At 45.7% G+C, this 22,278-nt stretch overlaps 1 protein-coding gene across 4 annotated transcripts in view; it reads left to right on the top strand.

The window, feature by feature from the left end:
* AGBL4 (AGBL carboxypeptidase 4) overlaps positions 1-22,278 on the top strand; it is a 1,457,435-nt gene that overhangs the window by 1,309,007 nt on the left and 126,150 nt on the right. For all 4 annotated transcript variants that reach the window (XM_040470173.1, XM_040470176.1, XM_040470172.1 and 1 more), the window contains exons 7-8: positions 9,019-9,108; positions 19,015-19,129. In XM_040470173.1, the coding sequence (XP_040326107.1) occupies positions 9,019-9,108; positions 19,015-19,129 (205 nt within the window). The remainder of the gene's footprint in view (positions 1-9,018; positions 9,109-19,014; positions 19,130-22,278) is intronic.

Here is a 22,278-nt window from a genome sequence, read left to right as displayed (position 1 = left end):
ACCTATTGTTTAAAAACCTGCTAGAATCATCAATTTCATAGCAATTATTCTGGCTGTCTATTGCTAATACCCTCCTCCCCTCCACACACACACGTTTCATGCTTACAATGAAATGACAATGGTCTTGCATTTTTCAGAGAATCTGCGATCCAGGGCTCCTTTCTACTGCATGCTATCTGGGCTTTCAGCTGAGCTGCCTCCAACAGCTTTTTTTTTTTTTTCCCTTTGTGTTCCATATCTGGGAATATCCAACACCTAATTTTTTATCTTATATTCCGTATCTGGGAATATCCAGCAGCTAATTTGCAGATGGAAAAACAGACATGAGAGTGGGTATTTGAAGGGGTCTGTTTGGAGCTATGTAGCAAGCTAAGGAAATCTCTTTTCTGAACACCGTCACTGTGTCAGGTCCTGTGGGGGGAGAAAAAACTGAAAGGCACTAGCTTTTGAGTTGGTGAGACCACTAGGCGGCAATAGAACCACTGGAGACCCTGAGTTTATGTTCTTCAACAGCTGGTTGCTTTGGCCCCTCAGGACACAAGGCTTTGGAGTCTGGTGAGTCTGGACCTTCCCTGGCTTTCCTTAGGCTTCTTCATCGAGGAGATTTTTCCCCCTCGAAGACTATGCCCAGCAGCCAGCAGGTGCTCAACAAATGGCATCAAAGGAAGCATTAGCTCTCTGCTCCACCTCCTAGCATCCTGGTGCCTGCCTCATCAGCCCCATCAGCCCCATCAGCCCCATCAGCCCCATCAGCCCGCTGCAGCCGGCCTGGAAAGTAGCAGGCTGGCTGAACTCTCGCCTTAGCTGTGGAAAAATCCATTACCGACAAGTCATTTGTCAAAGCCAACTGTTTAGCTGCTCTAATTTACATATTTATCAAGTTTGATTAGAATGTATTGTCTTCGACTTTCATCCCAGCTTTCACCTCTTCTCGCCCTCTTTTCCTGGGGAAACTGTTTTTGTTGTCCTTGTTGCAAAAGGGCACAGCGTAATTCAATTTGCATTTGCTAATAAGCTGCAACCTGAATCTGGGGAGGAATTTCTGGAGGCTGGGAGAGATGAAAGGCAGAGCACCTGTTGGGGAAAGCCTGAGCACTCAGTTCTAGCCTCATAAGCTCATTCAACCAAAGGGCAACAAGTACTCTACAACTATTCCACCAGCATTTATTGAGCACCTTCTGTGTGAGAGGCCGTTGGAATACAAATTGTGAAAAAGACAAAGTTTGGCTCCAGTGTTGCTTACAGTCTAGTGACCTCAGTTTCTGCATCTGTAAGATCAAGTAGCTGGACCAAGTGACCTCTAAGCATTTGTAAGGTACCATTTTTTAAGTATGTACTATGCATCAGGTCATGTGCATAAACCCAATGCATTATCTCAGTTAATTCTCACAAGATCCCTTGTCAATATCATTATCCTCATTTTGCAGATGAGGAAATGAATGATCTCAGAGCTCAGTGCCATTTGCAGCAGGGCTTGGGTTTAACCCACCTGCTTGACTCTAGGATTCAAGTTTATAACTGCAAAGCCAGGCTTGAGCTTTTCTTCTCCATTAGTCTTTGAACTCCCAGATGGCAGGGACAGCATCTGGTTCCTCTCCATGTCCTCAGGGTCCAGCCCCAAGTTTGGCATTTGATCAGTGTTAGAACTTGTGTATGGAATTGCACTAAACAGCCCTTCGTCCTCAGCCTTCCTGGTTTTTTTTTTTTTTTGGCCTAAGGTCTGCCCTGTTCTCTTCAGCTGCTTCAGCTAAAGGCTGGTGTAGTAGACAGTGTGGGTACCACCCTGCCCACTCCCCTTCAGGACCAATTCCCTCCCTTTCCAGGAGTGGTGGGGGCTGACAGCTCACAGCTGATTTCCTCCCTGGAACTTGCACTCAGCCAAAGGACACTGCCTTGCCTGAGGTCCCAGCCCTGCCCTGGAGACAACTTGCATCCAGTATCCAGTCAGTGTGAGACAGAGCCTGCCCCATTGCCTCCTGGAACAACCACGCAGGGCCCTCCTGGCCCAGAGCTCCCCATGGGATTGATTGAAGTCACCTTAGAGATCGCCTCAATCCTGCATAACTCCCACCTCTCACAAGTGTTCCTGAGAGTAATTCCCAGTAAAGCTCCTAGAGGCAGTCTCAGAGCCTCCCTTCTGTTTCCCAGGAGACCCCACCTCAGCAGGAATTCAGAGTGGGCAGCTCTGGGTCTGTTTTCTGGAGGTGCTTGGAGGGTGCTAGGAACAAGACAGATGGTGGCAGGGAGAGCCCTCCTGCCATCAGCCTGTTCCTGAAGGTCCATTGCATACCTCTGCCTGATATACCATATCTGAGATGTGACTTTTGATCCTGCTATGCAAGGCAGCCAATGATTTATGGCCAGATGAGGGGATCCAGATGAACTCTGTGAAGTCAGAGACAGGAGGGTGAGGGCACTACAGTCTGGAGATATCTGGGAAGGCTTTTGGGAGGAGTTGGGGAAAAGAAAATCTAAGAGATTAAAAGTTTGCTTGGGAAGATAGTGACAAGGCCAGTCTGAATAGGTAGAGTATTCTTATAGAAGCTTATAAAATATTCACACCAGGGGCTATTTTGCCTCCAAGGAGACGTTGGACGTTTGGGGATGTCTGAAACTATTTTTGATTGTCACAACAGGGGAGTGGAGTGCTCCTGGCATCTAGTGGGCAGGGGCTAGGGATATATCATACAGTGCACAGCACAGGGCCCCATGCAAACAGTTACCCTGCTGAAAATATCCATAGTACTGAGAAACCCTATTCCTGTGGCTTTTCTCTCAATAAATGGGACCTGCAATTATAGGCAATGCCATAGGGCAGGGACTTAAAGTCTCTTGCTTAGGTTTTTCTTGTGAGCTGGGGATTACTACTCTCATTTCACAGGGAACTGAGTGAGGCTCAGAATGTGTAAGTAATTTACCCGAGGACTCACGGGCCATAATCTGTGGGGCCTGGATGTGAGCCTTGGTCCATCTGCTTGGGAAGCCAGCTGGCTGGGACCCCCTTAGAGGACAGAAAAAATACAGGGACCAGTGTCTTTCTCAGTCTCCCTGCTCCAGACCTCCCCTTCTGCTGGCTTCACCCTCAGTCAGCATGGCTGGATGTCGTTGCCCTTCATCAAGCCTCAGCTCTACCCAGATGAATTCACTGGTTCTCCAGTGCCTCTGAAAAAGCTCTATCGATGCCTCCTAAATGCCATTTTTCTCATAAATTTATGTACAAGAAATTCTGCACCTTGAGCATGTTCTCACTATCATTCCCAGCTCCTGTTCCCTCTTTATTGTCAGTATCAACAGCAGAATGATATCCTCACATTACCCTCAATATGCCATATTTTATAGGGGAAAATCAAAATTATTGCTCTGAGGAAATCAGATATAGCACAACATTAACACCAGGGTTGGCCTAGAAGAAGTTCTGGATGCATGATAGTTCCCTCTCTCCCTCCTCAGAGGAGGAACATCCGAGCAGAGTCTGGAAGGCTGAGTAGGAGTAAGCCAGACAGATGAGATGGGGGCTGGCTTTTTTCCCCCAGAGAGAAAAGCGTGTACCCAAGTGTGGAGGTGTGAGAGAACATTCGTGCTTGTGGAGCTGCCAGGAGTTGGCTGAGCCTGGGGCCTGGGGAAGGGATGGACAGGTGAGCACCAACAGCTACCAGAGGGGAGCCACACAGATGAGGCTGTACTCGCCGAGAGGACAGCCAGGAGTTGCTCATGAGTTTGCAAGCTGGGGAATGGTGTGCTCCCATGTGCACTTCAGGAAGACTGCTTGGGTGGCTGGGTGGAGGACGGACCAGCAAGGATGGTGCCAGCACAGGGAGACCAGTGACCAGGCCATCCTAACCCTGAGCAGGCCTCAGGCAGATGCCAGCTAACCGTGCTGTTACTGGTGTCAGGATTTCTTTTTCTCCAGCTTTAGTGGTAGTGTGGACCTGTTTGGGCCCTGGAGTGTTAGAGGAAACACAGCAGCCAGTTTGGTTTGGAAACCAGTAGGAAGGTATTTTCTTGACTTTATGATGGCCTTCAGGGATCATGAAGCCAGGAAAATAACAAACGCGTAGATCTGAGGAATAAAAAATCCTTCTCCTGTTATAACATTATACATCCCCCTCCCAGCTCTCCACCCCTTCCTCCTCCACAGAACACCTCACTCCCTATGACAAGTTATTGTCAAAATTACTGTCAGGGAAGATAGAAAGAGAGAGACCAAATTGACCATGTGAACTTTTGTCCTCAGAGGGCCCAGCTAGTGCTCTCTGGGGCCTCTTGGCATCTTCTAGCACCTCCACCAACCACAGATCCACTGATAACTGATTGGATCGGTTAGGGCTCTCCATGTTGACACCAAGGTTATGGCCCTGGTCTCACTCAGGCTGGGCATCAATAGGTAAGATACAAAGTTTCTTAGGCCATCTCTAGGGGGATTAATTAGTTATCTATGGCTGCCTGACAACTTACTCTAGAATTCAGGATCTTACCACAACAACTTATAATCTCCCAGTTTCTGTGGGCCAGGAGTATAAGAGCAGCTCTACTGGGCAGCCCGGGCTCAGGGTCTCTCAGGAGGTTGGGGGAAGTTGGTGGCCAGGGCTGGTTGTCACCTGGGACTAGAGGATCCTCTTCAAGCTTGCTCGCTCATGTGGTTTTGGCTGGCCTCTGTTCCTGGGTACTTCAGTCCCTCACCAGACGGGCCTCTCCACGGGCTACCTGAGTGTCAGGTCATGGCAGCTGGATTCCTCAGTGTGAGTGATGACAGAGAGAGAGAGAGAGCACTCAAGATGAATGCCACAGTCTTTTTATAGCCTAATGTCAAAGGTGACATGCCATCCCCCTCCATGGTATTCTATCTGCTAAAGCAAGCCTATCTGCCTGTCTGTCCAGCCCACACTGAATGGAAGAGGGCTTATCTCTACTTCTTGAAGGGAGGAGACTGACAAAGAATTTGTGGATGTATTTTTTTTTTTTTTTGAGATGGGGGAAGGGCAGAGAGAGAAAGAGAAAGAGAATCCCAAGCAGGCTGCATGCTCAGCATGGAGCCTGACATGGGGCTCAATCCCACAACCCTGGGACCATGACCTGAGCCAAAATCAAGAGTCAGACACTCAACTGACTGAGCCGCCCAGGCATCCCTGTGACTGCATTTAAAAATCATCCCCAAGGAATCTATTTAATCTCCAAGAGATGTTAAGAGAGTAAATTTGAGATTCATAAAGACCTTGGTTTCATCCAGGCCCTACATGTGCTACTTACACAGGTGTAGACAAGTTGTTTAACCTTTCTAGATCTCGATGTCCTAATCTATAAAATAGGGGTAGGAATATTTTCATTGGGTTGCTATGAAAATTAAATAAGGTCATGCATGTAAAGTGCTTGGCACAGAGTAAGGACTGAATAAATATTACTTGGTTGCTATTGTAACTGATTTCTATTATTGTCCTCCTTCACAAGAAGCAAAATGGCATGGAAGTTAAGGACACAGGTGAAGTCAGACTGCCTGAGTGGAGCCTTACTCTGCCAATCATGGGCCGTGAGCACTAAGACGAGTCACTTAATGTCTCTCAGCCTTGGTTTTCTGTAAAATGAAGATAATAATGCCTCATGCCTGGCCACCTAATAGGTGTTCAATAAAAACTTTATAAGTAAAGAAATAGTGGATGATAGAGGGATATAATGATAAAGGGATGAGTGTGTATGCGTGTGCGTACACAAAGCACATTTGACTTCAAACTCCCTCTGTTAACTGAAGAGGCCGGAATGGCTATCCGGTTCCCCTTGAGTGTGCCCTTGTACCCTTGAGCATGTCACCCTCAATGAACTTTCAGACTTATCACCCCTTACGGGTTGTTCTTGGTCTCATTGTTCAGCTTCTTTTCCACCCTGGCTTTGTTCAAGCATACTTCCTTCATCATCCCAGCTGCCTCCTTCAAGAGTATGTTTAATTGGCTTTGCATGAGTCTGGGGATTCAGTGACAGTGGGGGGTGGGGGGTGTCCCATGTCACACCACCTCAGAACTGCTACATTACCTTAAATTGATTTTGCAAATGAAAGCTAAAAGCTAAGCAAAGGCGACCCATCCATTTTGCCTAAAGATGATTATAATGCTCTTTTACGGCCTCCTAAATGACAAAGCAATTTGTTACCTGCCTGCATCAACATTTGCTTATATTAGCACCCGAGATGCTTGATTTTTATTAGCCCCATGTTATCATTTTATGAAGATGCAGGGGCTCAGTAAAATTAGTGTGCAAATAGAATGCCCATTTTGCATTTCTCTGTGGTCAGCAGAAATGCTGAATGCAATTGAGTTGATACCAGGTCAGGGGAGACATCCATAAAGGTAGCCTTCACTGAGGGCCTTGGTAATGCTATTTATCATTTCTGGTCTGCTGGGATAGATGGGGTCAGTGTTAGTGTTTTTTAAAAGGTCTTGGTGGCATTTCATTTTTTGTTTTGTAAGTGAAAAAACAATTGTAAACACTAAGGCAGTAGCTCAACTTCCACCACAGCAAAAAGGGTCGAAACCAAACTCTCTTGTGTACATTGTAGACGGAAGTGCAGCAGATGTGACATCTGATACTGCTGTTGGTCGATCCAGGAGGAGAGGAGTCCTAGGCTGGGAACTGAGGCTCGACTCCACCACTGCTAGCCACATGACCTTGGGCACAGATCTTCCTTTTGTGAGCCTTGGTTCCTCACTATGAAATGGGGTTCATACTGTCCACTACATGGAGGTGTCATAAAGATTAAATAAGATAAGCCATGATCTGTATGAGTGTTTTTATTCCTTAATTCAATAGCAAATTCCTGAGTACCTATTCCACACAGAGTCCTGGGAATGACGTTAAAAATAACCATGAAAGTGCAGCTTCTTCCTGGAAGAGCCTATATTTAGTCTAGGAAATACTTAGGTGTCTAACTCCTCTTATAAACCATAAATTTCTCTTCCCGTTTGTTCCTAAAGGTGCCAAACACAGAGCTGAGCACAGAGTGAGTTCTCAAGAATGTTATTTTTTGGGTTGGGATGGGGGGAAAAATGTATTTTGGCTTCACTGTATTTGTTGCTGCCTCTCAGAGGCCTAGGATTAGAGAAGAAATGACCTCCATACTGGTCACCCCAATGCACCAGGCAAGTCCCAAGCCTGGGACTTTATTAAGAACCAGGCTTAATAAAGTTAATACATATGTTTTTTATTTTAGTCTCTGACGTTGGTGCAACTATTGGGATCATAAACCACATTCAAAATAACCTGTCCCTAGCATTTCAAAAACAAAAAAAAAGCCTGTTAATTATTTCTACCTCCCCTCTCCCTCCAGGTCATCCTCTAATATACATATAGGATTCTTTAATCCAACTTCTCACAATGTTTATTTCTGAATTTCCTTCAGATCATGGTTCCCTTCTGGGTCAATCTGGCCTTCTGGTGCCAGTGACTAAGTAACCCCCTACCCCTTCCTTCTGGGAATGTCACTCTTGGCTACTGCTTTTGTCTTATAATCTCTTTGCATGATAGCTAAACTTTATTATACAAATGAGATTTCTGTAAAAGCAGCAAGAGCTTGGGCTCTGCTTTGGGGCCATATTTTCCTACTTCTTTGCATGTCTGTTGATTGTTATTGCATGCTGGACATTGTGAACTGTACATTGTTGCATGTCTGGATTTTGTTGTCTTCCCTTAAAGAGAGTTGCACTTTATATGGCAGGCAGTTAAAATTTCTTTTGTTCAGTTCGGTCTTTTTGTGATTTAAACATTTTGTTAGAATGAATCTGGAGTAGTTTAGTCCCACCATTAAGACATGGCCCTTCTGGGTTCTCTACTGAATGCCCTGAATGATCAGTGAGGAATACCACTTTGGTGGTGGAACTCAAATGATTCTTATCCCTGAGTGATCCCTGAGAGCTGCACAGGTCACTTCTCCCTGATCACTTTCTCATGATTCCATGGAGATCCTTTCTCGTGATGTCGTGGAGACCCTATGCATGCACATCTTGGGACCCAAGAAAACACTCTTAAGGACGCCTTTACAGATTTCTAGGATTCCTTTTCCACAGAGCTCTGTCTTTTCTGGAATGTGCAGAGTTTTCTGGAATGTGCAAGCTACAAACTTGCTTCAGACTCTCTGAAGTTTAATTGCAGTGAGACTTCCATGGTCTGCTCAGGAAACTCTTCTTTGCTCTTTGGTCTGGAATGGGCCTCCTGGCAGAGAGCCAGGGCAATCATAGGGCACACTTCATGTATGTCCCTTTGTTCATATATTAGTCTTGCACTGCCTCTGGTCTGAAAACAGTTGTTTTGTATATTTGCAAATATAATATAAGCAATTTTTCAGTTGCTTAAGTTGAAAGAGAAATCTGATCCCTATTACTTCATCTAGGCCAAGCAAGGGTTTGGATTCTAATCTCAGCTCGACCCACACCTATTAGCTGTGTAACTTTGAGCGAGTTATATAACCTCTCTGAGCATCAGTTTCTGCCTCTATAAAAGGAATATTAACTGTGCATGTTTCTGTAAAGACTATAAATAGTGTGTGTAATATGCATGACTCAAAAGGTGCTAGTTAAATAGCAGCTGCTACTAGTACTATTACTGATATAAATAGCTACTTTCTTTACTCCAGTATTTACTTAATGTTTACTGTATACTAGGCAATATGTAAGCTTATTTAATCACTATCCATGTTTATAGATTACTAAATTGAAACTCAAAAAGGATACACAACTTGGCTAGGGTCATAATCAGTGGATCTGGGATTTGACTTCACTCATATGACGTCTTCAGATGATTGTAATATTGATATGATCAATTATACCAAAGAACAGGAGTGTAGCCTTTTAATATTGGGTAGCCAGGGATGTAATTTAATTAGTCAGCAATGACTGGGCCTGCATGATTCTAACCCAATGATTTAAGAAATGACTATAAAGCACCCAGACCATTCCCTACCCCTCTCTCCCATACCAACTCGTAGTCTCAGCTTTCCCTGTGCCCCCTAAGCAACCTCCTTCCATTTTTATGTTACAGACAACCTTCGGGAAGGGGCAGAGCAGAAGGTGGTATTCATCACGGGACGAGTCCACCCAGGGGAAACACCCTCTTCATTTGTGTGCCAAGGTGAGTTGCAAAATCTCATGAGCATCCTGTGCCTATCCCCGACATCCAACTGGGGCACTGTGATGGCTTCTGGGACAGTGTGGTCACATGCAGAGTCATTATCTTGGATGCAAATGTACTTCATTTCTAAAGAGGTTATAGCTGATCTCCATTAGTAGTTCTTTCAATAAATGTTTACTAGCTACATGTATGGGTGGAAGACTGGGTGGATGAATGGTTGGATGGATGAATAGGTAGGGCTAAATGGAATTCTTTCATATGTGCTATGTTGAGGATAAGCCACACAGAGTCATCTACACTTCTTAGCTTGGCTTTTCTTGTTTACAAAATTAAGAAATCTGGCCCCAGGCCAATGTGTATGTTAGTAGGAGTACAGTAAAGCAGGGAGGTAAGGATTAGAAGCTATCTGTTCACTCATTAATTCAGTCATTCACTTAAGAAACAACTTTTGAAATACCTACTATGAGCCAGGAAGCATGCTTTGTATCAGACAATCAGAGGTAAATAAGACACAATTTTTCGTCTCAGAGATATCTCTTTATAATTGCATTTTTATTTATTATTAAATATTTAATCCATATGAAATGTATATTTAGTCAACAATATATATACATGCATACATATGTATTTCGTTGGTCAGCAATATAAGTATACTCAATAAATAATATATAAATAACAATTTAATGAATGCCCAGGTACTCACCAGCTTTAGAAGCAGAATATTATCTATTCCTTTTAAATCCTTTGTCCTGCTTTCCACCTTCCTCCTCACACAGATAACCATAAGCTTGAATCTTGTCTTTGTCTTTCTTAATAGTTTTATTATGCATGTAAGCATGCCTAAACAATGTAGGGTTTAGTTTTGCATGTTTGGGGGCTTTTTATAAAGTTAAAAAAAGGTATCATTCTGTGTACATTGGTGCTTGTGTTCACCCAATATCCATGTTGGTGAGTGTGGCTGTAGTTCATTTCTTTTTGCCATGCACTCCATGTCTGTCTGCACCTCAACTACCTGTCTGTTCTCATGGACAATTCCATTGATGATAGTGTTTTTTCTTACAAACAATGCTGATACAAATGTCCTTATATGCGTGTTGCTTTGTGCAAATGTGCAAATGATTTTCTTTTTGTCTTTTTTTGAATTTTAGTTAACATACTGTGCAATACTGGTTTCAGGAGTAGAATTCAGTGATTCGCCACTTACATACAACACCCCAACAAGTGCCCTCCTTATACCCATCACCCACTAGCCCATCTCCCACCCACCTCCCTCTATCAACCCTTGGTTTGTTCTCTATAGTTAAGAGTCTCTTATGCTTTGTTTTCCTCTCCCTGTTCTCCCCCCTTCTCATGTGTTCATCCGTTTTGTTTCTTAAATTCCACATATGAGTGAAATCATGTGGTTTTTGTCTTTCTCTGACTGACTTATTTCGCTTAGCATAATACATTCTATCTCCATCCACATGTTGCAAATGGCAAGATTTCATTCCTTTTGATGGCTGAGTAATATTCCATTATATATATATCCCACATCTTCTTTATCCACTCATCAGTCAAAAATGCTTTTCTAGGGCATATAACCATGGAAGGCAGTTGACAGGCCACAGGATATGTGCATCTTAAACTTAATGATATCTCCAAATTTTTGAGACCTACACCTCTATACTGCCACCAGCAATGTGTGAGAGTTCGTAATGTCCCACATTCTCACCAATACTTTTGCATTTTTACCTGTGCAGTGGGTATACCACATATAAAATATGTGACACTGTATATGTGCTGAGCACTGTTCTAAGCACCTTACGTATTTTATTTTATTTTATTTATATTTTGCTAATTTAATATAATTTATTTTAATTATATTAAATTTTCTATGTGATGGGAACTAATATTAACTATATTTTTACATATGAGCAAACCCAGGTCTGGTGAAGGTAAGTCATTTGTCTCATTTTAGTCTCTAAATGACCAAAAGGTCAAAGGGATATTTAAAAAAAAAAAAAAAAAAAACATAGAAATTATACAACTTGAGGGAGACAGTGGACTGCTGTGGACATATATGGTGATTTGCCATCAGACAGTCTTGGGGCCAAAAATTGTCTAGCACACTTCCTAGCAGTGTGATATCAGTTTCCTTAGAGGTAAAATAATTAGGGTTTCAGTACCCATTTGCAAAGGCTGTTGTGAAGCTGGTGTCAGATGGATATGGACAAACTCCCAGTCCTGTGCCTGGCACTTAGCAGACGCTCAGGACAGATGTTACCCCCTTCCCCATGGCAGTCTGCAAAGATGCCACAGGTAATCTGCTCTGTAAACTCTAAGGCACCATGCAAATTAATATGAGTCTTCTTTTCCCATTCATAATTGAGTCTACGGTGCTGTGATTAGGCACGATTGCCTCCCCTTTTCTTTCAGACCAGGAGCCAGAGTTTCAGGGAGAGGAAGTGATTGCCCAAAGATGAGCCACTCAGAAGAGCCAAGGCCGGTGCCTCGGCTCCCTGCTGCTGTCACTCCAGCTTACTCCTTGGCCTTTCTCACTTCCATCCTCTTTCCTCCCAGTGCTGTCCTTGCAGTAACCTCTCCGAGGTCCCTCCTGGTTTTACCAGACCCTCTACTTGCAGCCATCTGTCACTTACTAAACTTGGCAGCAGACCTGTTCCCCCGGCTGATTGGATACAACTATTTTGTCCTTGTTTTGTAAAAAAGATAGTAGTAGCCTTACCATCAATACTTCCAGCTCTGGGGGCCCAAGCTCCCAGGCCCACCTCCTCTGTGGGCAATAGACAGAGGGCAGGGTCACCATCACATTTTACAGACAAGGCCTGAGACACAGAGAAGTACATCTCAGGTGCTTTCTCTGTTGAGCCTGCTTTTCCAAAAAGGAATCTGGATGGTGCTGAGTTGATAGACTCAGTGCCGTCCCACAGGCTTTCCATCAGTGTTTATTCCTTGGCAGAGCCTTTTAAAACCTTCTCTCTACCTTCTCAAGATAAACTCCAATTCCTTCTCATGACATTTACAACCCTCCACGATCTGGCTCCTGCCAGGTTCTCTGGTCCAAGCCTCATTAGATCCCCCCCACCCTCTGCACACACAATTTAACCCTGAACAGGCAATCTTCTTCCAATCACCAGGCCTTTGAATCTGCTGCTCCTTTGCCCACCCCTTGCAACCTGGCAAACATCTCCCATCTCCCAAGGTTCGTTCAAAATACCCACTCCCCTCTCCCACTCCCTTCAGACCCTGCTTTGCACCTCTGTTGTGGTTACCCACTGGTCATCTTTATTGCCGTGATTTGTTATGTATTTGATTTATATTTATTTCTTCCCTTTAAACTGTGAGCTATTTGAGGCCTAGGGCTGGATCCTGGAGTGTCATTTTCTACATCTGGAAAATGGGGATTATCTTGTTCATCCCATGGGGCTGCTGTGAGGAGCAAATGCTGTGTTGGTTCTGGGATTCCAAATCTGAGCTCAGAAAGAGGAGCCTTAAGGTCACACAGTCAGTAAACAGCAGAGGGGGGGCTTTGAGTCTGGGTCTCCTGAGCCTGTACACGCACTTTTGCCCCACTCAGAGATGGGAAGTGCTAGAAAGCCAAGCTTTATGCCTGGGAGAACATAGTACTCTGGGAACCCCACAATGGTTGATGTGCATTTACAGATGAGAATGGGGAGGCACAGGGAACTAAAGTAGCTTACCCAAGATCACACAGTGAATTCGTGGCACATGTGGCTTGGGACCCATCCCTTTAATCCCAGTCTTCCTCCTTCCCTAGCTCTGTCACTGTCCCTGGAGATACAATTTATCCCTCTGGAGGCAGCTTAGGACAGCCTCATTCCTCCACTTTGCCAATGAGAGACTGAGGCATCATCTTTCCCAAGGGTCTCTCAAGTTGGACCACAGCCCCACAGGGCACAGCTGGATCCCCTCCAAGCCCACCTTGTTCTGGGGAGAGCAGCAGGGTCCAAGGCCTGGAAGGGTGATGGCTGAGGTACCTTCGGCTCAGTTAATGCTTCTTCCACATTAACTGGCTCAGTGACCTTGAGCGGGGAACAGACATGAGGGGCCTGTTCGTCCCCATCTGGCTGGGACCATGGTCCTCACAGCCAAGCTGCTGACGCACCTGCTGCTGGGAGTAGAGTGAAATCATGTCATCACAGAGCTCTGGAGGGGCGCCAGTGAGGGTGGCAAGTCTTTGATTTCCTCAAGACTCGCCTTGGCCGTGGGACGGCAGATTGTCAATCACCCCTCAGCTGCCCCAAACCCCACACATGGGCTCTGTGAGGCCAGACTATCCTCATTCTCCAGCCATGACATGAAAGGTCAAAGGAGCTTCCGAGTTGCCCTGTAGCAGAGTGTGTGTGATCATGACCTCTGGAGCTAGACTGCCTGACACTGAAGCCCAGCTCTTCCACATAGTACAGTATGACCTTGGGGTCATTCCATAACCGCTCTGTGACTCAGTTCCCTTATCTGGGAAGGGAAATAATGATAGACATCCTACCTCATATGGTTGTTGTGCAGATTAAATGAGTTAATACCCATAAAATATTTAGGACAGTGTCTGCAATACAATAAGCACTAAATAGGTGTTACTAATTGAGCACTTGCAGGTGCCAAGTATGGTTCCTCTAACCCTCACAGGGCACCCAAACCCCTTGGGGTGTCATTCCTGTGTTGTGTGTGCCACCCCACCTTCCTTGCTGCTTTCCTGAGAGAGCCGTTAGCTGAACCCTCCTCATTTCTGCACCAGTAAGACTGTATCGCAAGTCAGAGGTTTGGCCTGAACTAGACCTCAGGTGTCTGATTTCTGGTAGAGTGAATGTTCTTTCATGGATGCTTCCTGGGGTTGTTGGGACCACTCAAGGGGCTGCTGTGAGGATTCGTGAGCTCTGCTGCCAAGGTGCTAAGGTACCCACCAGGGCCTAGACTATGGAGATAGAGCTGGCCTTCCCTCGGGCAGTTTATTCTTCAGGGCTACCCTCAGGTGATAAGAAGATGGAAGAGTTATACACACACACACACACACACACACACACACACACCACTCACAACCACCAGGACCACCAGGACCAAGCCCAACCTACTGTTTCCTCCAGTGAAGTGGTCACCTTTGCCGCTTTCTCCCTCCCCTCCCCCACTGTTTTCCTCCCACCTCTATCCCTCACCTATTCTCCCTCTTCTCCACCCCCCCCCTCTATCCCTGACAGCCTCATATTATAAGTGAAACACCAGATCCACTAAGGGGTTGTCATGGGCCTTTCACTTCCCTGAGCTTATCTTTTCATCTGTGAAATGAGCAGAGGTAGGGGTTGGATGGTAAGAACCAAGACTGTGAATTTCAGGTTCTTCAAGGCCAGACTCCCTCTGATTCCATAATTTGGGGCCCATGGACCCAGCTTAGGGTAGACAGGGGCCTGGTGCCAGGTCAGGAAAAGGCCTGGAGTGGCTGCTATCATGTGACCCACACTCTGGACTCTGGGTCCAGCAGAGACCCCCAACTATCTTGCTTGAAGCCTGGACTTTTCCCACTGCAACATATTGCCTCTTAGTAGAGAACAGCAACAATAAACCTCACATGGAACTCTCTATATGCATATATGCATATATGCAAATCATTCTACAAATCACATGCAAATAGCCTCCTGACTCTTCCATATTGCCTTAGTGGAAAGGGCACCATTTTGAAGCCAGTAGAACTGGATCTGCATCCCATCTAGGCCCCTGTGAGATGTTCAGCAAATGATGTCACCACCCTGACTTTGTTTTTCTATCTGTAAATGGAGCCAATAAAATTACAGGTCAATCCAGCTAATGAACATACAGTGCCCATCACTGGTCCATCTTTATTCCTAGCACTGAGCTAGACACTGACAAAATAGTGGCAAAGAGGTAGACCTGTCCTTGCCATCTTGGAGTTCACAGTCTGGAGGGAAGAAAGACAAACAGCAGGTGCAAACCTCAATCACCAAACCTCAGAGGCAGAGGAAACATAATTTTCCCTATTTTTCTGTAACTGAACTTACTTTCCATTTTGAGGCCCCATTCTGCCAGGGGCCAGAAGCTTAGTCTCAGTCATTTTGGTATCATCTTTCCCCAGGAGTGTGTAATTTCAGTGAAGAGTTCTGATGCTCTTGGGGATGGTAGACAAATAATCTCATCATTGGTATCACCATGTATGCACATTCCTTCCCCTACACCTGCTGCATCCTCACAACTTTCTGGGCCTTGGTCACTGCAGAGCCTCTGCAGGTCAGCACCATGTCAGACCCTGGCTCCTGACTGCAAGACTCTATGTTTGCTGGCTCTCGGCTATGTCTGCCCCCCAACCTCCACCCTGTCCACCTTCAGGTCATCGAGACCTCCGTTATTCCTTCCTCCCAAACCGCATTCCTTGCTGCAGCTGGGAGAGCCCAGATCTGCCCCTGTACTTGGCAGTGGTCTCCTGTGTCTTTCATATCCTTCAGCTGGACTGGCAAGTCACTGTTCACCTCTTCCCTTTCTATCTCAACACCCTCATCCCCACAGCGTCAGCCAAACCAAGTAGGAGCAATGATTCAGACAACATGCATATAAGTTTCTTATGTGCCAGACCCTTTGCTATTAGCTCACTGAGATCCCCACAATGACTTACAAGGTAATTTTATTCTCTCCTTATCTGTTGAGGAACCGAGCAACCAAGAGGTTGGGCCACATAGCTATTCAAACCCAGGTAGTCCAGTTTCAGAGTCTATGCCTTTAATCATGAAGCCAGGCCATCTTCTTCCTCACCTCCTATCCTTTATGCAGGACCCCCCTGCCTGGAGCACCTTCTCCTGGCATCCCTTCTACGGCTCATTCTACTCATCCTTTACATCTCCCTTTTCCATAGTCCCTTCCCAGGCCCTCTGGGTCCTCATGGCTCCTTGGACTGTTCCCACCTGAGCCTTTGCCAGTCACCAGAGTGGGTGTTTCTCGCCTACCATGCACCTTCTATGACAGGAACCACTTATGTATCTTGGAATGCTAGGCTTATAGCACGGACATAGCCCTGAGTGATTTTCTGTTCAGTTAATCCTATACTCTGTCAAGGTTAAATGAATACCTGGGGCCAGTCTCCTAAAGGGCATTTATTAGGCACCTTCTGTGTACCCTGCCCTGAACTAAGTACACTAGGAGAAATAACAATGAATGGCCATTTGGGGTTGAATGGCGAGGTTCATCATGACCAGGCCAAGGTTGGCCCAGAGCAGTGATCTCTATGACCTGGCTGTAATTTCAGATCATCTATCACTTTTTCTGCCTCTACCCCAGGCCCTCAAGCCTCCAGCCCTCCTGTTGTCCTGCTTTCTTCCACCTTCCTGATTAAATGAGTTCAAGGGAAAGGACCCAGCAAACTTGTTTACCAAAGGAACAAAGATTGATCTAAGGAGGTTGATTGTGTCTCCTGGCAGGAGGGAGATTATTCTCCTCACTTGATAGATGAAGATCCTTCTACTTTGGGGGAGAGGAAGAAAAAGATGGAATTACAGACTGCCAGTGTGGAAAGTGTCCTTGAGAATTACCAACTTCTTTCTCCTAACTTTAAAGATGAGAGTAGGCTGGAGACTTTGTAAAACTCAGCCAGTAACTGAGCCACAACTAGAACCCAAGTTCTCAGACAGCTGGTTTGTTGGCTTCTTCAATTTGGCATCCTTATTCCCAGATCCCATTGCTAGCAAACTTCACAGACCAAGACCCCCAGTTTCAAATCCCATTCTGTTTTTTCTCCCCTCGTTGCCTCTCAATCTTTAGTAAAGCCCAATTTTCAGGTTCTGTGTCAGGCAGTTAAAGTACAGGCATTTTAGCCCATTCACACAGTAGCCTTCCAGACTGAGTATTATAATCCCTGCATCAAGATGAGGAAACTGGGCAGAGAGAGCTGGCAGCTTCTCCAGCTAATAACCAGTTAGGGTTTGAATGCAGGTGTCCAGGTCCTTCTGCTTTCTCAGTCTATGCAATGCTTTTGGCCTGTGGCTGGGGGGTGGCGTTTCTTCTGCGCTCTTACTTTCTCCACTATTTCTCCTCATATTCCTCTCTACTTGCAAAGGCTCGCCTACCAACTTCCTGATCTATGGGAATGATTCAACATTCCCTGTTGAACTGTATCCGACCTCAAGCCAAGAGAGGAGTCTGAAACCTCTCCTCTCCTTGCCCCACACTCACTGTGGGAGAGGGAGCTCTGGGTGGCTGCAGCTTCTGGCCTGGCTTTGTTTTCTCTCATCCTTTTATTAGCTGCCTAATTGGCAGCCCAATTAATCTGCTCATCTGTGAAGGAGGATGGATCACGGTGAGCTACTCCATTTCCAGAAGCCATTCTCTGCCATTCTCTGAGGCAGCATGGCCAGGCCCTGAGTGCAGGCTGGCTCCTTGATGGAGGGCTGCCCCGGGAGCTGGGGTCAATTAGTGGACAGATTAAGCAATTATTAGCCCCTAACAAGGGCACCTGGTATCATTACCCTGCCTGTTTACTGGCAAACTGCAGCTTTAATATGAAGACCAACAAATAAATTAGGGCATCTGGTCTACTGCCGCGTCGGTGGAGAAGTAAATGATGTCCAACTGGCTTTCGGCTGCCGATGGATTCTGAGCCCTGGCCTAATGAAAAGCCTGAGATGTCGCTCACTGGTCACAGCAGAGTTAGGATATGCTGTGGAGCCATTTATCATTCCAGGAGCTAAGTGCCTGCCGCTGGCACATGGATCGTTCTTAGTTACCCTGCTGCTTCCTCCTGTCTGTCTGTCAAAACATACTTATCTTTCAGGGCCCAGTTCAAAGCCTCTTTCTGCTTGATGCCTTTCCTTCTCTCTCCAGCAGGAAAGGAGTTCCCTTCTACACCTTGGGAGGGTCGTGCACTTCCCTACCATTCTCCAGCTCTACAGTCATTTCATGGAATGCCAGAGCTCCATTTTGCCTATTTTTTTTCAGGTCTCTGAAGAAGGGATAGAAATGTGGAGGAGAAAAGGGAGGCATGAGGACTCAGGTTGTTTGTTTCCTGAGCCCCTCTCCTGTCTGGCTATGCAGACCATCACCAGAAGGAAGTCAGCAAGGGCAGTGAGAGGCTCAGATTCGCACTTCGGGAAGATCCCTTTAGCTACACTGTTGAGGGCACATTCCAAAAGTGTTTGCAGTCATTCAGGCCAGATGTGGTGGTGGCCTAGAACAGATGAGCAGCAGAGGGATGGAGATGAAGAGCAGATTTGCTAGATTCAAGGAAGAGACTTGGGGACTGCCTGATTGAGGGGGTACAGTCATGGAGAATTCAACTTTCCTAAATTTGGTGACCTGAAGGCAAGTGGTATTGGTGCCGGTGAGAATCAGCGAGGACAGCCAGCCCTAGAGTCTGTGAACAGAGGGCCCTCAAAGTGGAAAGGGGCAGAGTAGGGACATTGAAGAAGCCTTTCTCTCTTCATGTGACTTTAACCAAATCCCTTCTCTCTGCCTCAGCAACAGGAGGGTTTAGATCCCTGAGTCCCTGAACACATAATCATCCAATCCAATATCAACACTTAGCCATTGGAGAGCATCTCTTAATTCATTGTTTAGGGTTATCCTGCCTCTCCCTCATCTCTGTCTGTCAAAACCCAGGCCCTCCAAGGCATAACTCAAATACTCTTTTCTTAGAAGCTCTCATGGGCTATGCAGCAGGAAATGTGCTCTCCCTTCTGCCCATGGGCTTCAACATTATGTTTGGAACTGTCTCTTGGAAACAGAGATATATTTGTAAAATTTTCCAGGCAACACCTAATCCATAGCCACATACCCACGATGGTTGACAACACAGGTCAAAATTCACCTTTCGAGCTTTTACTGCTTCCAAGCTGGGCAAAATGTGCTCCTCCCTCTTGAAACACTTCGAGGTTAACCCAGATGCTTTTCTTTCCCTAGGGATCATTGACTTCCTCATAAGCCAGCACCCTATTGCCCGTGTCCTCCGGGAACACCTGGTCTTCAAGATTGCACCAATGCTCAACCCAGATGGAGTCTACTTAGGCAATTACAGGTAAGGGGCAGGGGAGAATGCTTGGAAGCTGGCAGTCACAGGATGGTGGGATGGAAGCAAGGAGAAAAGGGGAATATATTTTTGAGAAAGAATTTTCCTACTACCCATGAGTTCATTAGAGGAAGTCTCACCCTAGCTTTTGAGAATGTGGCTAATGAGCCTTGGATGTTTCATGCACAGCCACCTGAGGTAACTTGCTGGGGTTTTCTGGTCAGTTCACTAGACCTGGAATCAAGAAAGTTAGAATCAGTTTTGGCACCTACTTCCCGTGTAACCTTGGGGAATTTGCTTTCCAGTCTGATGCTCAGTTTCTCTTGCATAATGAAGGCAATGATCACATACCTGGCAGGGTACTGGGGAGAATCAAAAGAAATGGTGGAGACAAATGTGCTTTGCAGAGTATCATATGGTGGTTACAGTGATGACTATTTTGATTCTGTGTTTCTTTTTGGAGATCATTAATGAAGGAGAGTGGCATCCCAGGTCATCTGAACAGCATTTCTCTCAGATGTGGGCATACCAGCCAGCCCCACACTCACTCATGTGCTCAGACCTTGAACTCTCTTTCTCTGGGATGAACACCATAATTTATATAGCCTAAAATTTCACTGCCCGGTGGGTCATCTGCTAGAATATTGAATCCTCTGAGATAGTGTTATTATTCTTCTTTGACAGTTGAGGCAACAGGCTTGCCCAGAGTCGCACAGCCAATGAACCACTGGCTGTCTAACTTCACTGCCCTCATTATACCTCTTTAGAGTGGATGAGTCCCACAACTTTTAACATTCATTCTGTGTGACCTGGTGCCTGTCTGTCCTCCTTTCTGCCTCCCCTCCCACCCTGTACTCTTAGAACTGTTGCTCTAGCCACAAAGCCTAGTTCCCTAGACATGTCCTATTGGTTCCTGATTCCTTACCTTCCTCAAGGCCACCCTCTGCTGAGGACATGCTGTCCCTTCTTTAACTCATTAACCCTTCTTCACAATGCAACTCATGTCTCTTCTTCTGCAAAGCATTCCCCAACCCCCCAGGCAGAATTAGTTACTCCCTTCTCTAAGCTCCCACAGGCCTGGTTGTTGAACAAGACTTATCCCATTGTGTGGACTCCACTGGCCTTCAAGCCAGCAAAGAACAGGGACTGAGCCTTAGTGGTCCTTTTGTCCCTGATTCTGGGCAGCAGGGATAAGCCCACAGTAGATGCTCAAAAACTATTTGATGAATTTGAGTGAAGAAAAGGATTATTTTATTGATAAAGAAACCAAGGTCTACACATGAGATGGGATTTACCCATGGTCAGTGGTACAGCTCAGATTAGAACCCAAATTTTTAAATACCCAGACAGGTCCATTTTAAACAGAGTTGATTTACTCTTTCCAAAAGCATGGCAACTGGGTCCAGAGGGGCTTTGCAGTACCTCTGGGTATAAGTTAGAGAGAGCCCATGGGATATGTGATGCCTTAATTAAAGACAGTTTTCCTTTCTCTCTTAATTGGCTCAAGCAATGGTTCATTAGCACTGGAAGGTTTTATGGCTTGCTGCAGGCCTAAGAGCAATGCCTTTCCACCTTCCCTGGACAGAATGCACTGTTAGTGATAATGGTGGTGGAAAGACCGTTTGATTTATGTTAACATTTCTGTTTAATTACAAGAGCGACAGTGGTCAGAAAGAGGTCAATACTGTCCACTCTACACACTTATTTATGTCATCATCTGCTGTCCAGGGATGGCAAGTTGGAAAGAGGTCTGTGACCTTGACCAAAATGTCTCCCCTCTCTGGGCTTCAGATGGCCAATGGGGTGGTGATGGGGAACTAGATGCTTTCTGTACGTCCTCAAGCTGTAGATTTTGTGATTTGGGGATTTCAGGATAAAAGAGCGCCAACCCTCAGAAATGGTTCTCTACTGAAGTTTAAACTCTCAACGTTTTCCTAGTGAAAATACGTGTTTCTTATTATAAGAGCTGGAGAAAATCCCCAACCACCGGCATTAATCCTGTTGCTAAGACAGCTCTGAGTTGCAACAAAGAGCCTAACAGTCATGAGAATTCACTACTAAACGTTTGGAGAAGGTGAAAAATAATAATAAAGACTCCAGATTGAGGGCTTCAAGGTGCCTTAGAGGTGCTCTAGACCAGCCTTCCCTGACTACAGCAGCGTGTCCCATTTCCTGGGGGACATGCCTCAGCGTTATAGGGGAGAAAGGAACACAGAGTTTGAGTAAGTCTGGGAAACATAGAGTTAAGCACAACTAAATGTGTTCTTTTATAATAAGATCTTTCAGTTCTGAATATGCTAATCAACAGGAATCTAAGAGGGGTTATAGTATCCGGTGTTTCCAAAGATAAGTCAGGGAACACTTTTAGGGAAAGTGTTTTAGGGGAAACTTGTTTCCCCCTCCATCCCTCACCCCCTCCACTGCCACTTCCCCAGCCCCGAGTGGTGTTACAGTTTATTAAACTCATTTTGGGAAATAGCATTCCAAGAATTCTGCTTGCCCACCCAGTGCCATGTCAAGCACTCATACACTTATCTCATTTAATCCTCACACAAGTTGGTGAAGGAGGGTGCTTGCTGAGATTTATCTGCTGGCAAATAATGAAAATCTACTCAAATTAGTTTGAGTACAGAAGGAAAGGTGGGAGGGAGGGAGGGAAGGATACTTGTCAGCATTCTAGGGCAGTAAACAGAGCCCGACCTCAGAGGAATTCATCACATTGCTGGAAACCGGCTGGAACACAGACGGACGGCCACATCGCTGCCTCTGTCCTGCTCCCTTTCACTCCTAACATCCCCTTAGGATATTCAGTCTCTTGAGCCTCAGTGAAGTGAAATAATCCCCCTTAGGTCATGTGGCCTGTGAGAGGCAGGCAGATATGCAGGTCTGTGTTCCTCCCTGAGGCTGCACCAGACACGCCAGACCCTGTGTGAAGAATGAGACAGGCCTGCCCTCATGCCTGTCATTGTCCTTCTCCCCCTCCTCCCCCTCCCCCTCCTCCTCCCCCTCCTCCTCCTCCACCTCCTCCTCCCCCCTTTTTCTTCTTCTACATTAAAGAGACAGATAATCCAATCTAGGAAGGAAAGGCAGGAGATTTTCACAGATGTAATCATGTAAAATTATATTTATGACACAAACACCTATACTATGGTATTTAT

This window comes from Herpailurus yagouaroundi, unplaced genomic scaffold (genome assembly GCF_014898765.1).
Source record: "Herpailurus yagouaroundi ecotype Mexico unplaced genomic scaffold, PumYag 77, whole genome shotgun sequence".
Classification (NCBI taxonomy): domain Eukaryota; kingdom Metazoa; phylum Chordata; class Mammalia; order Carnivora; family Felidae; genus Herpailurus; species Herpailurus yagouaroundi.
The sequence above is the reverse complement of the archived record's forward strand: the minus strand, read 5'-3'. Positions and strand labels throughout refer to the sequence as shown.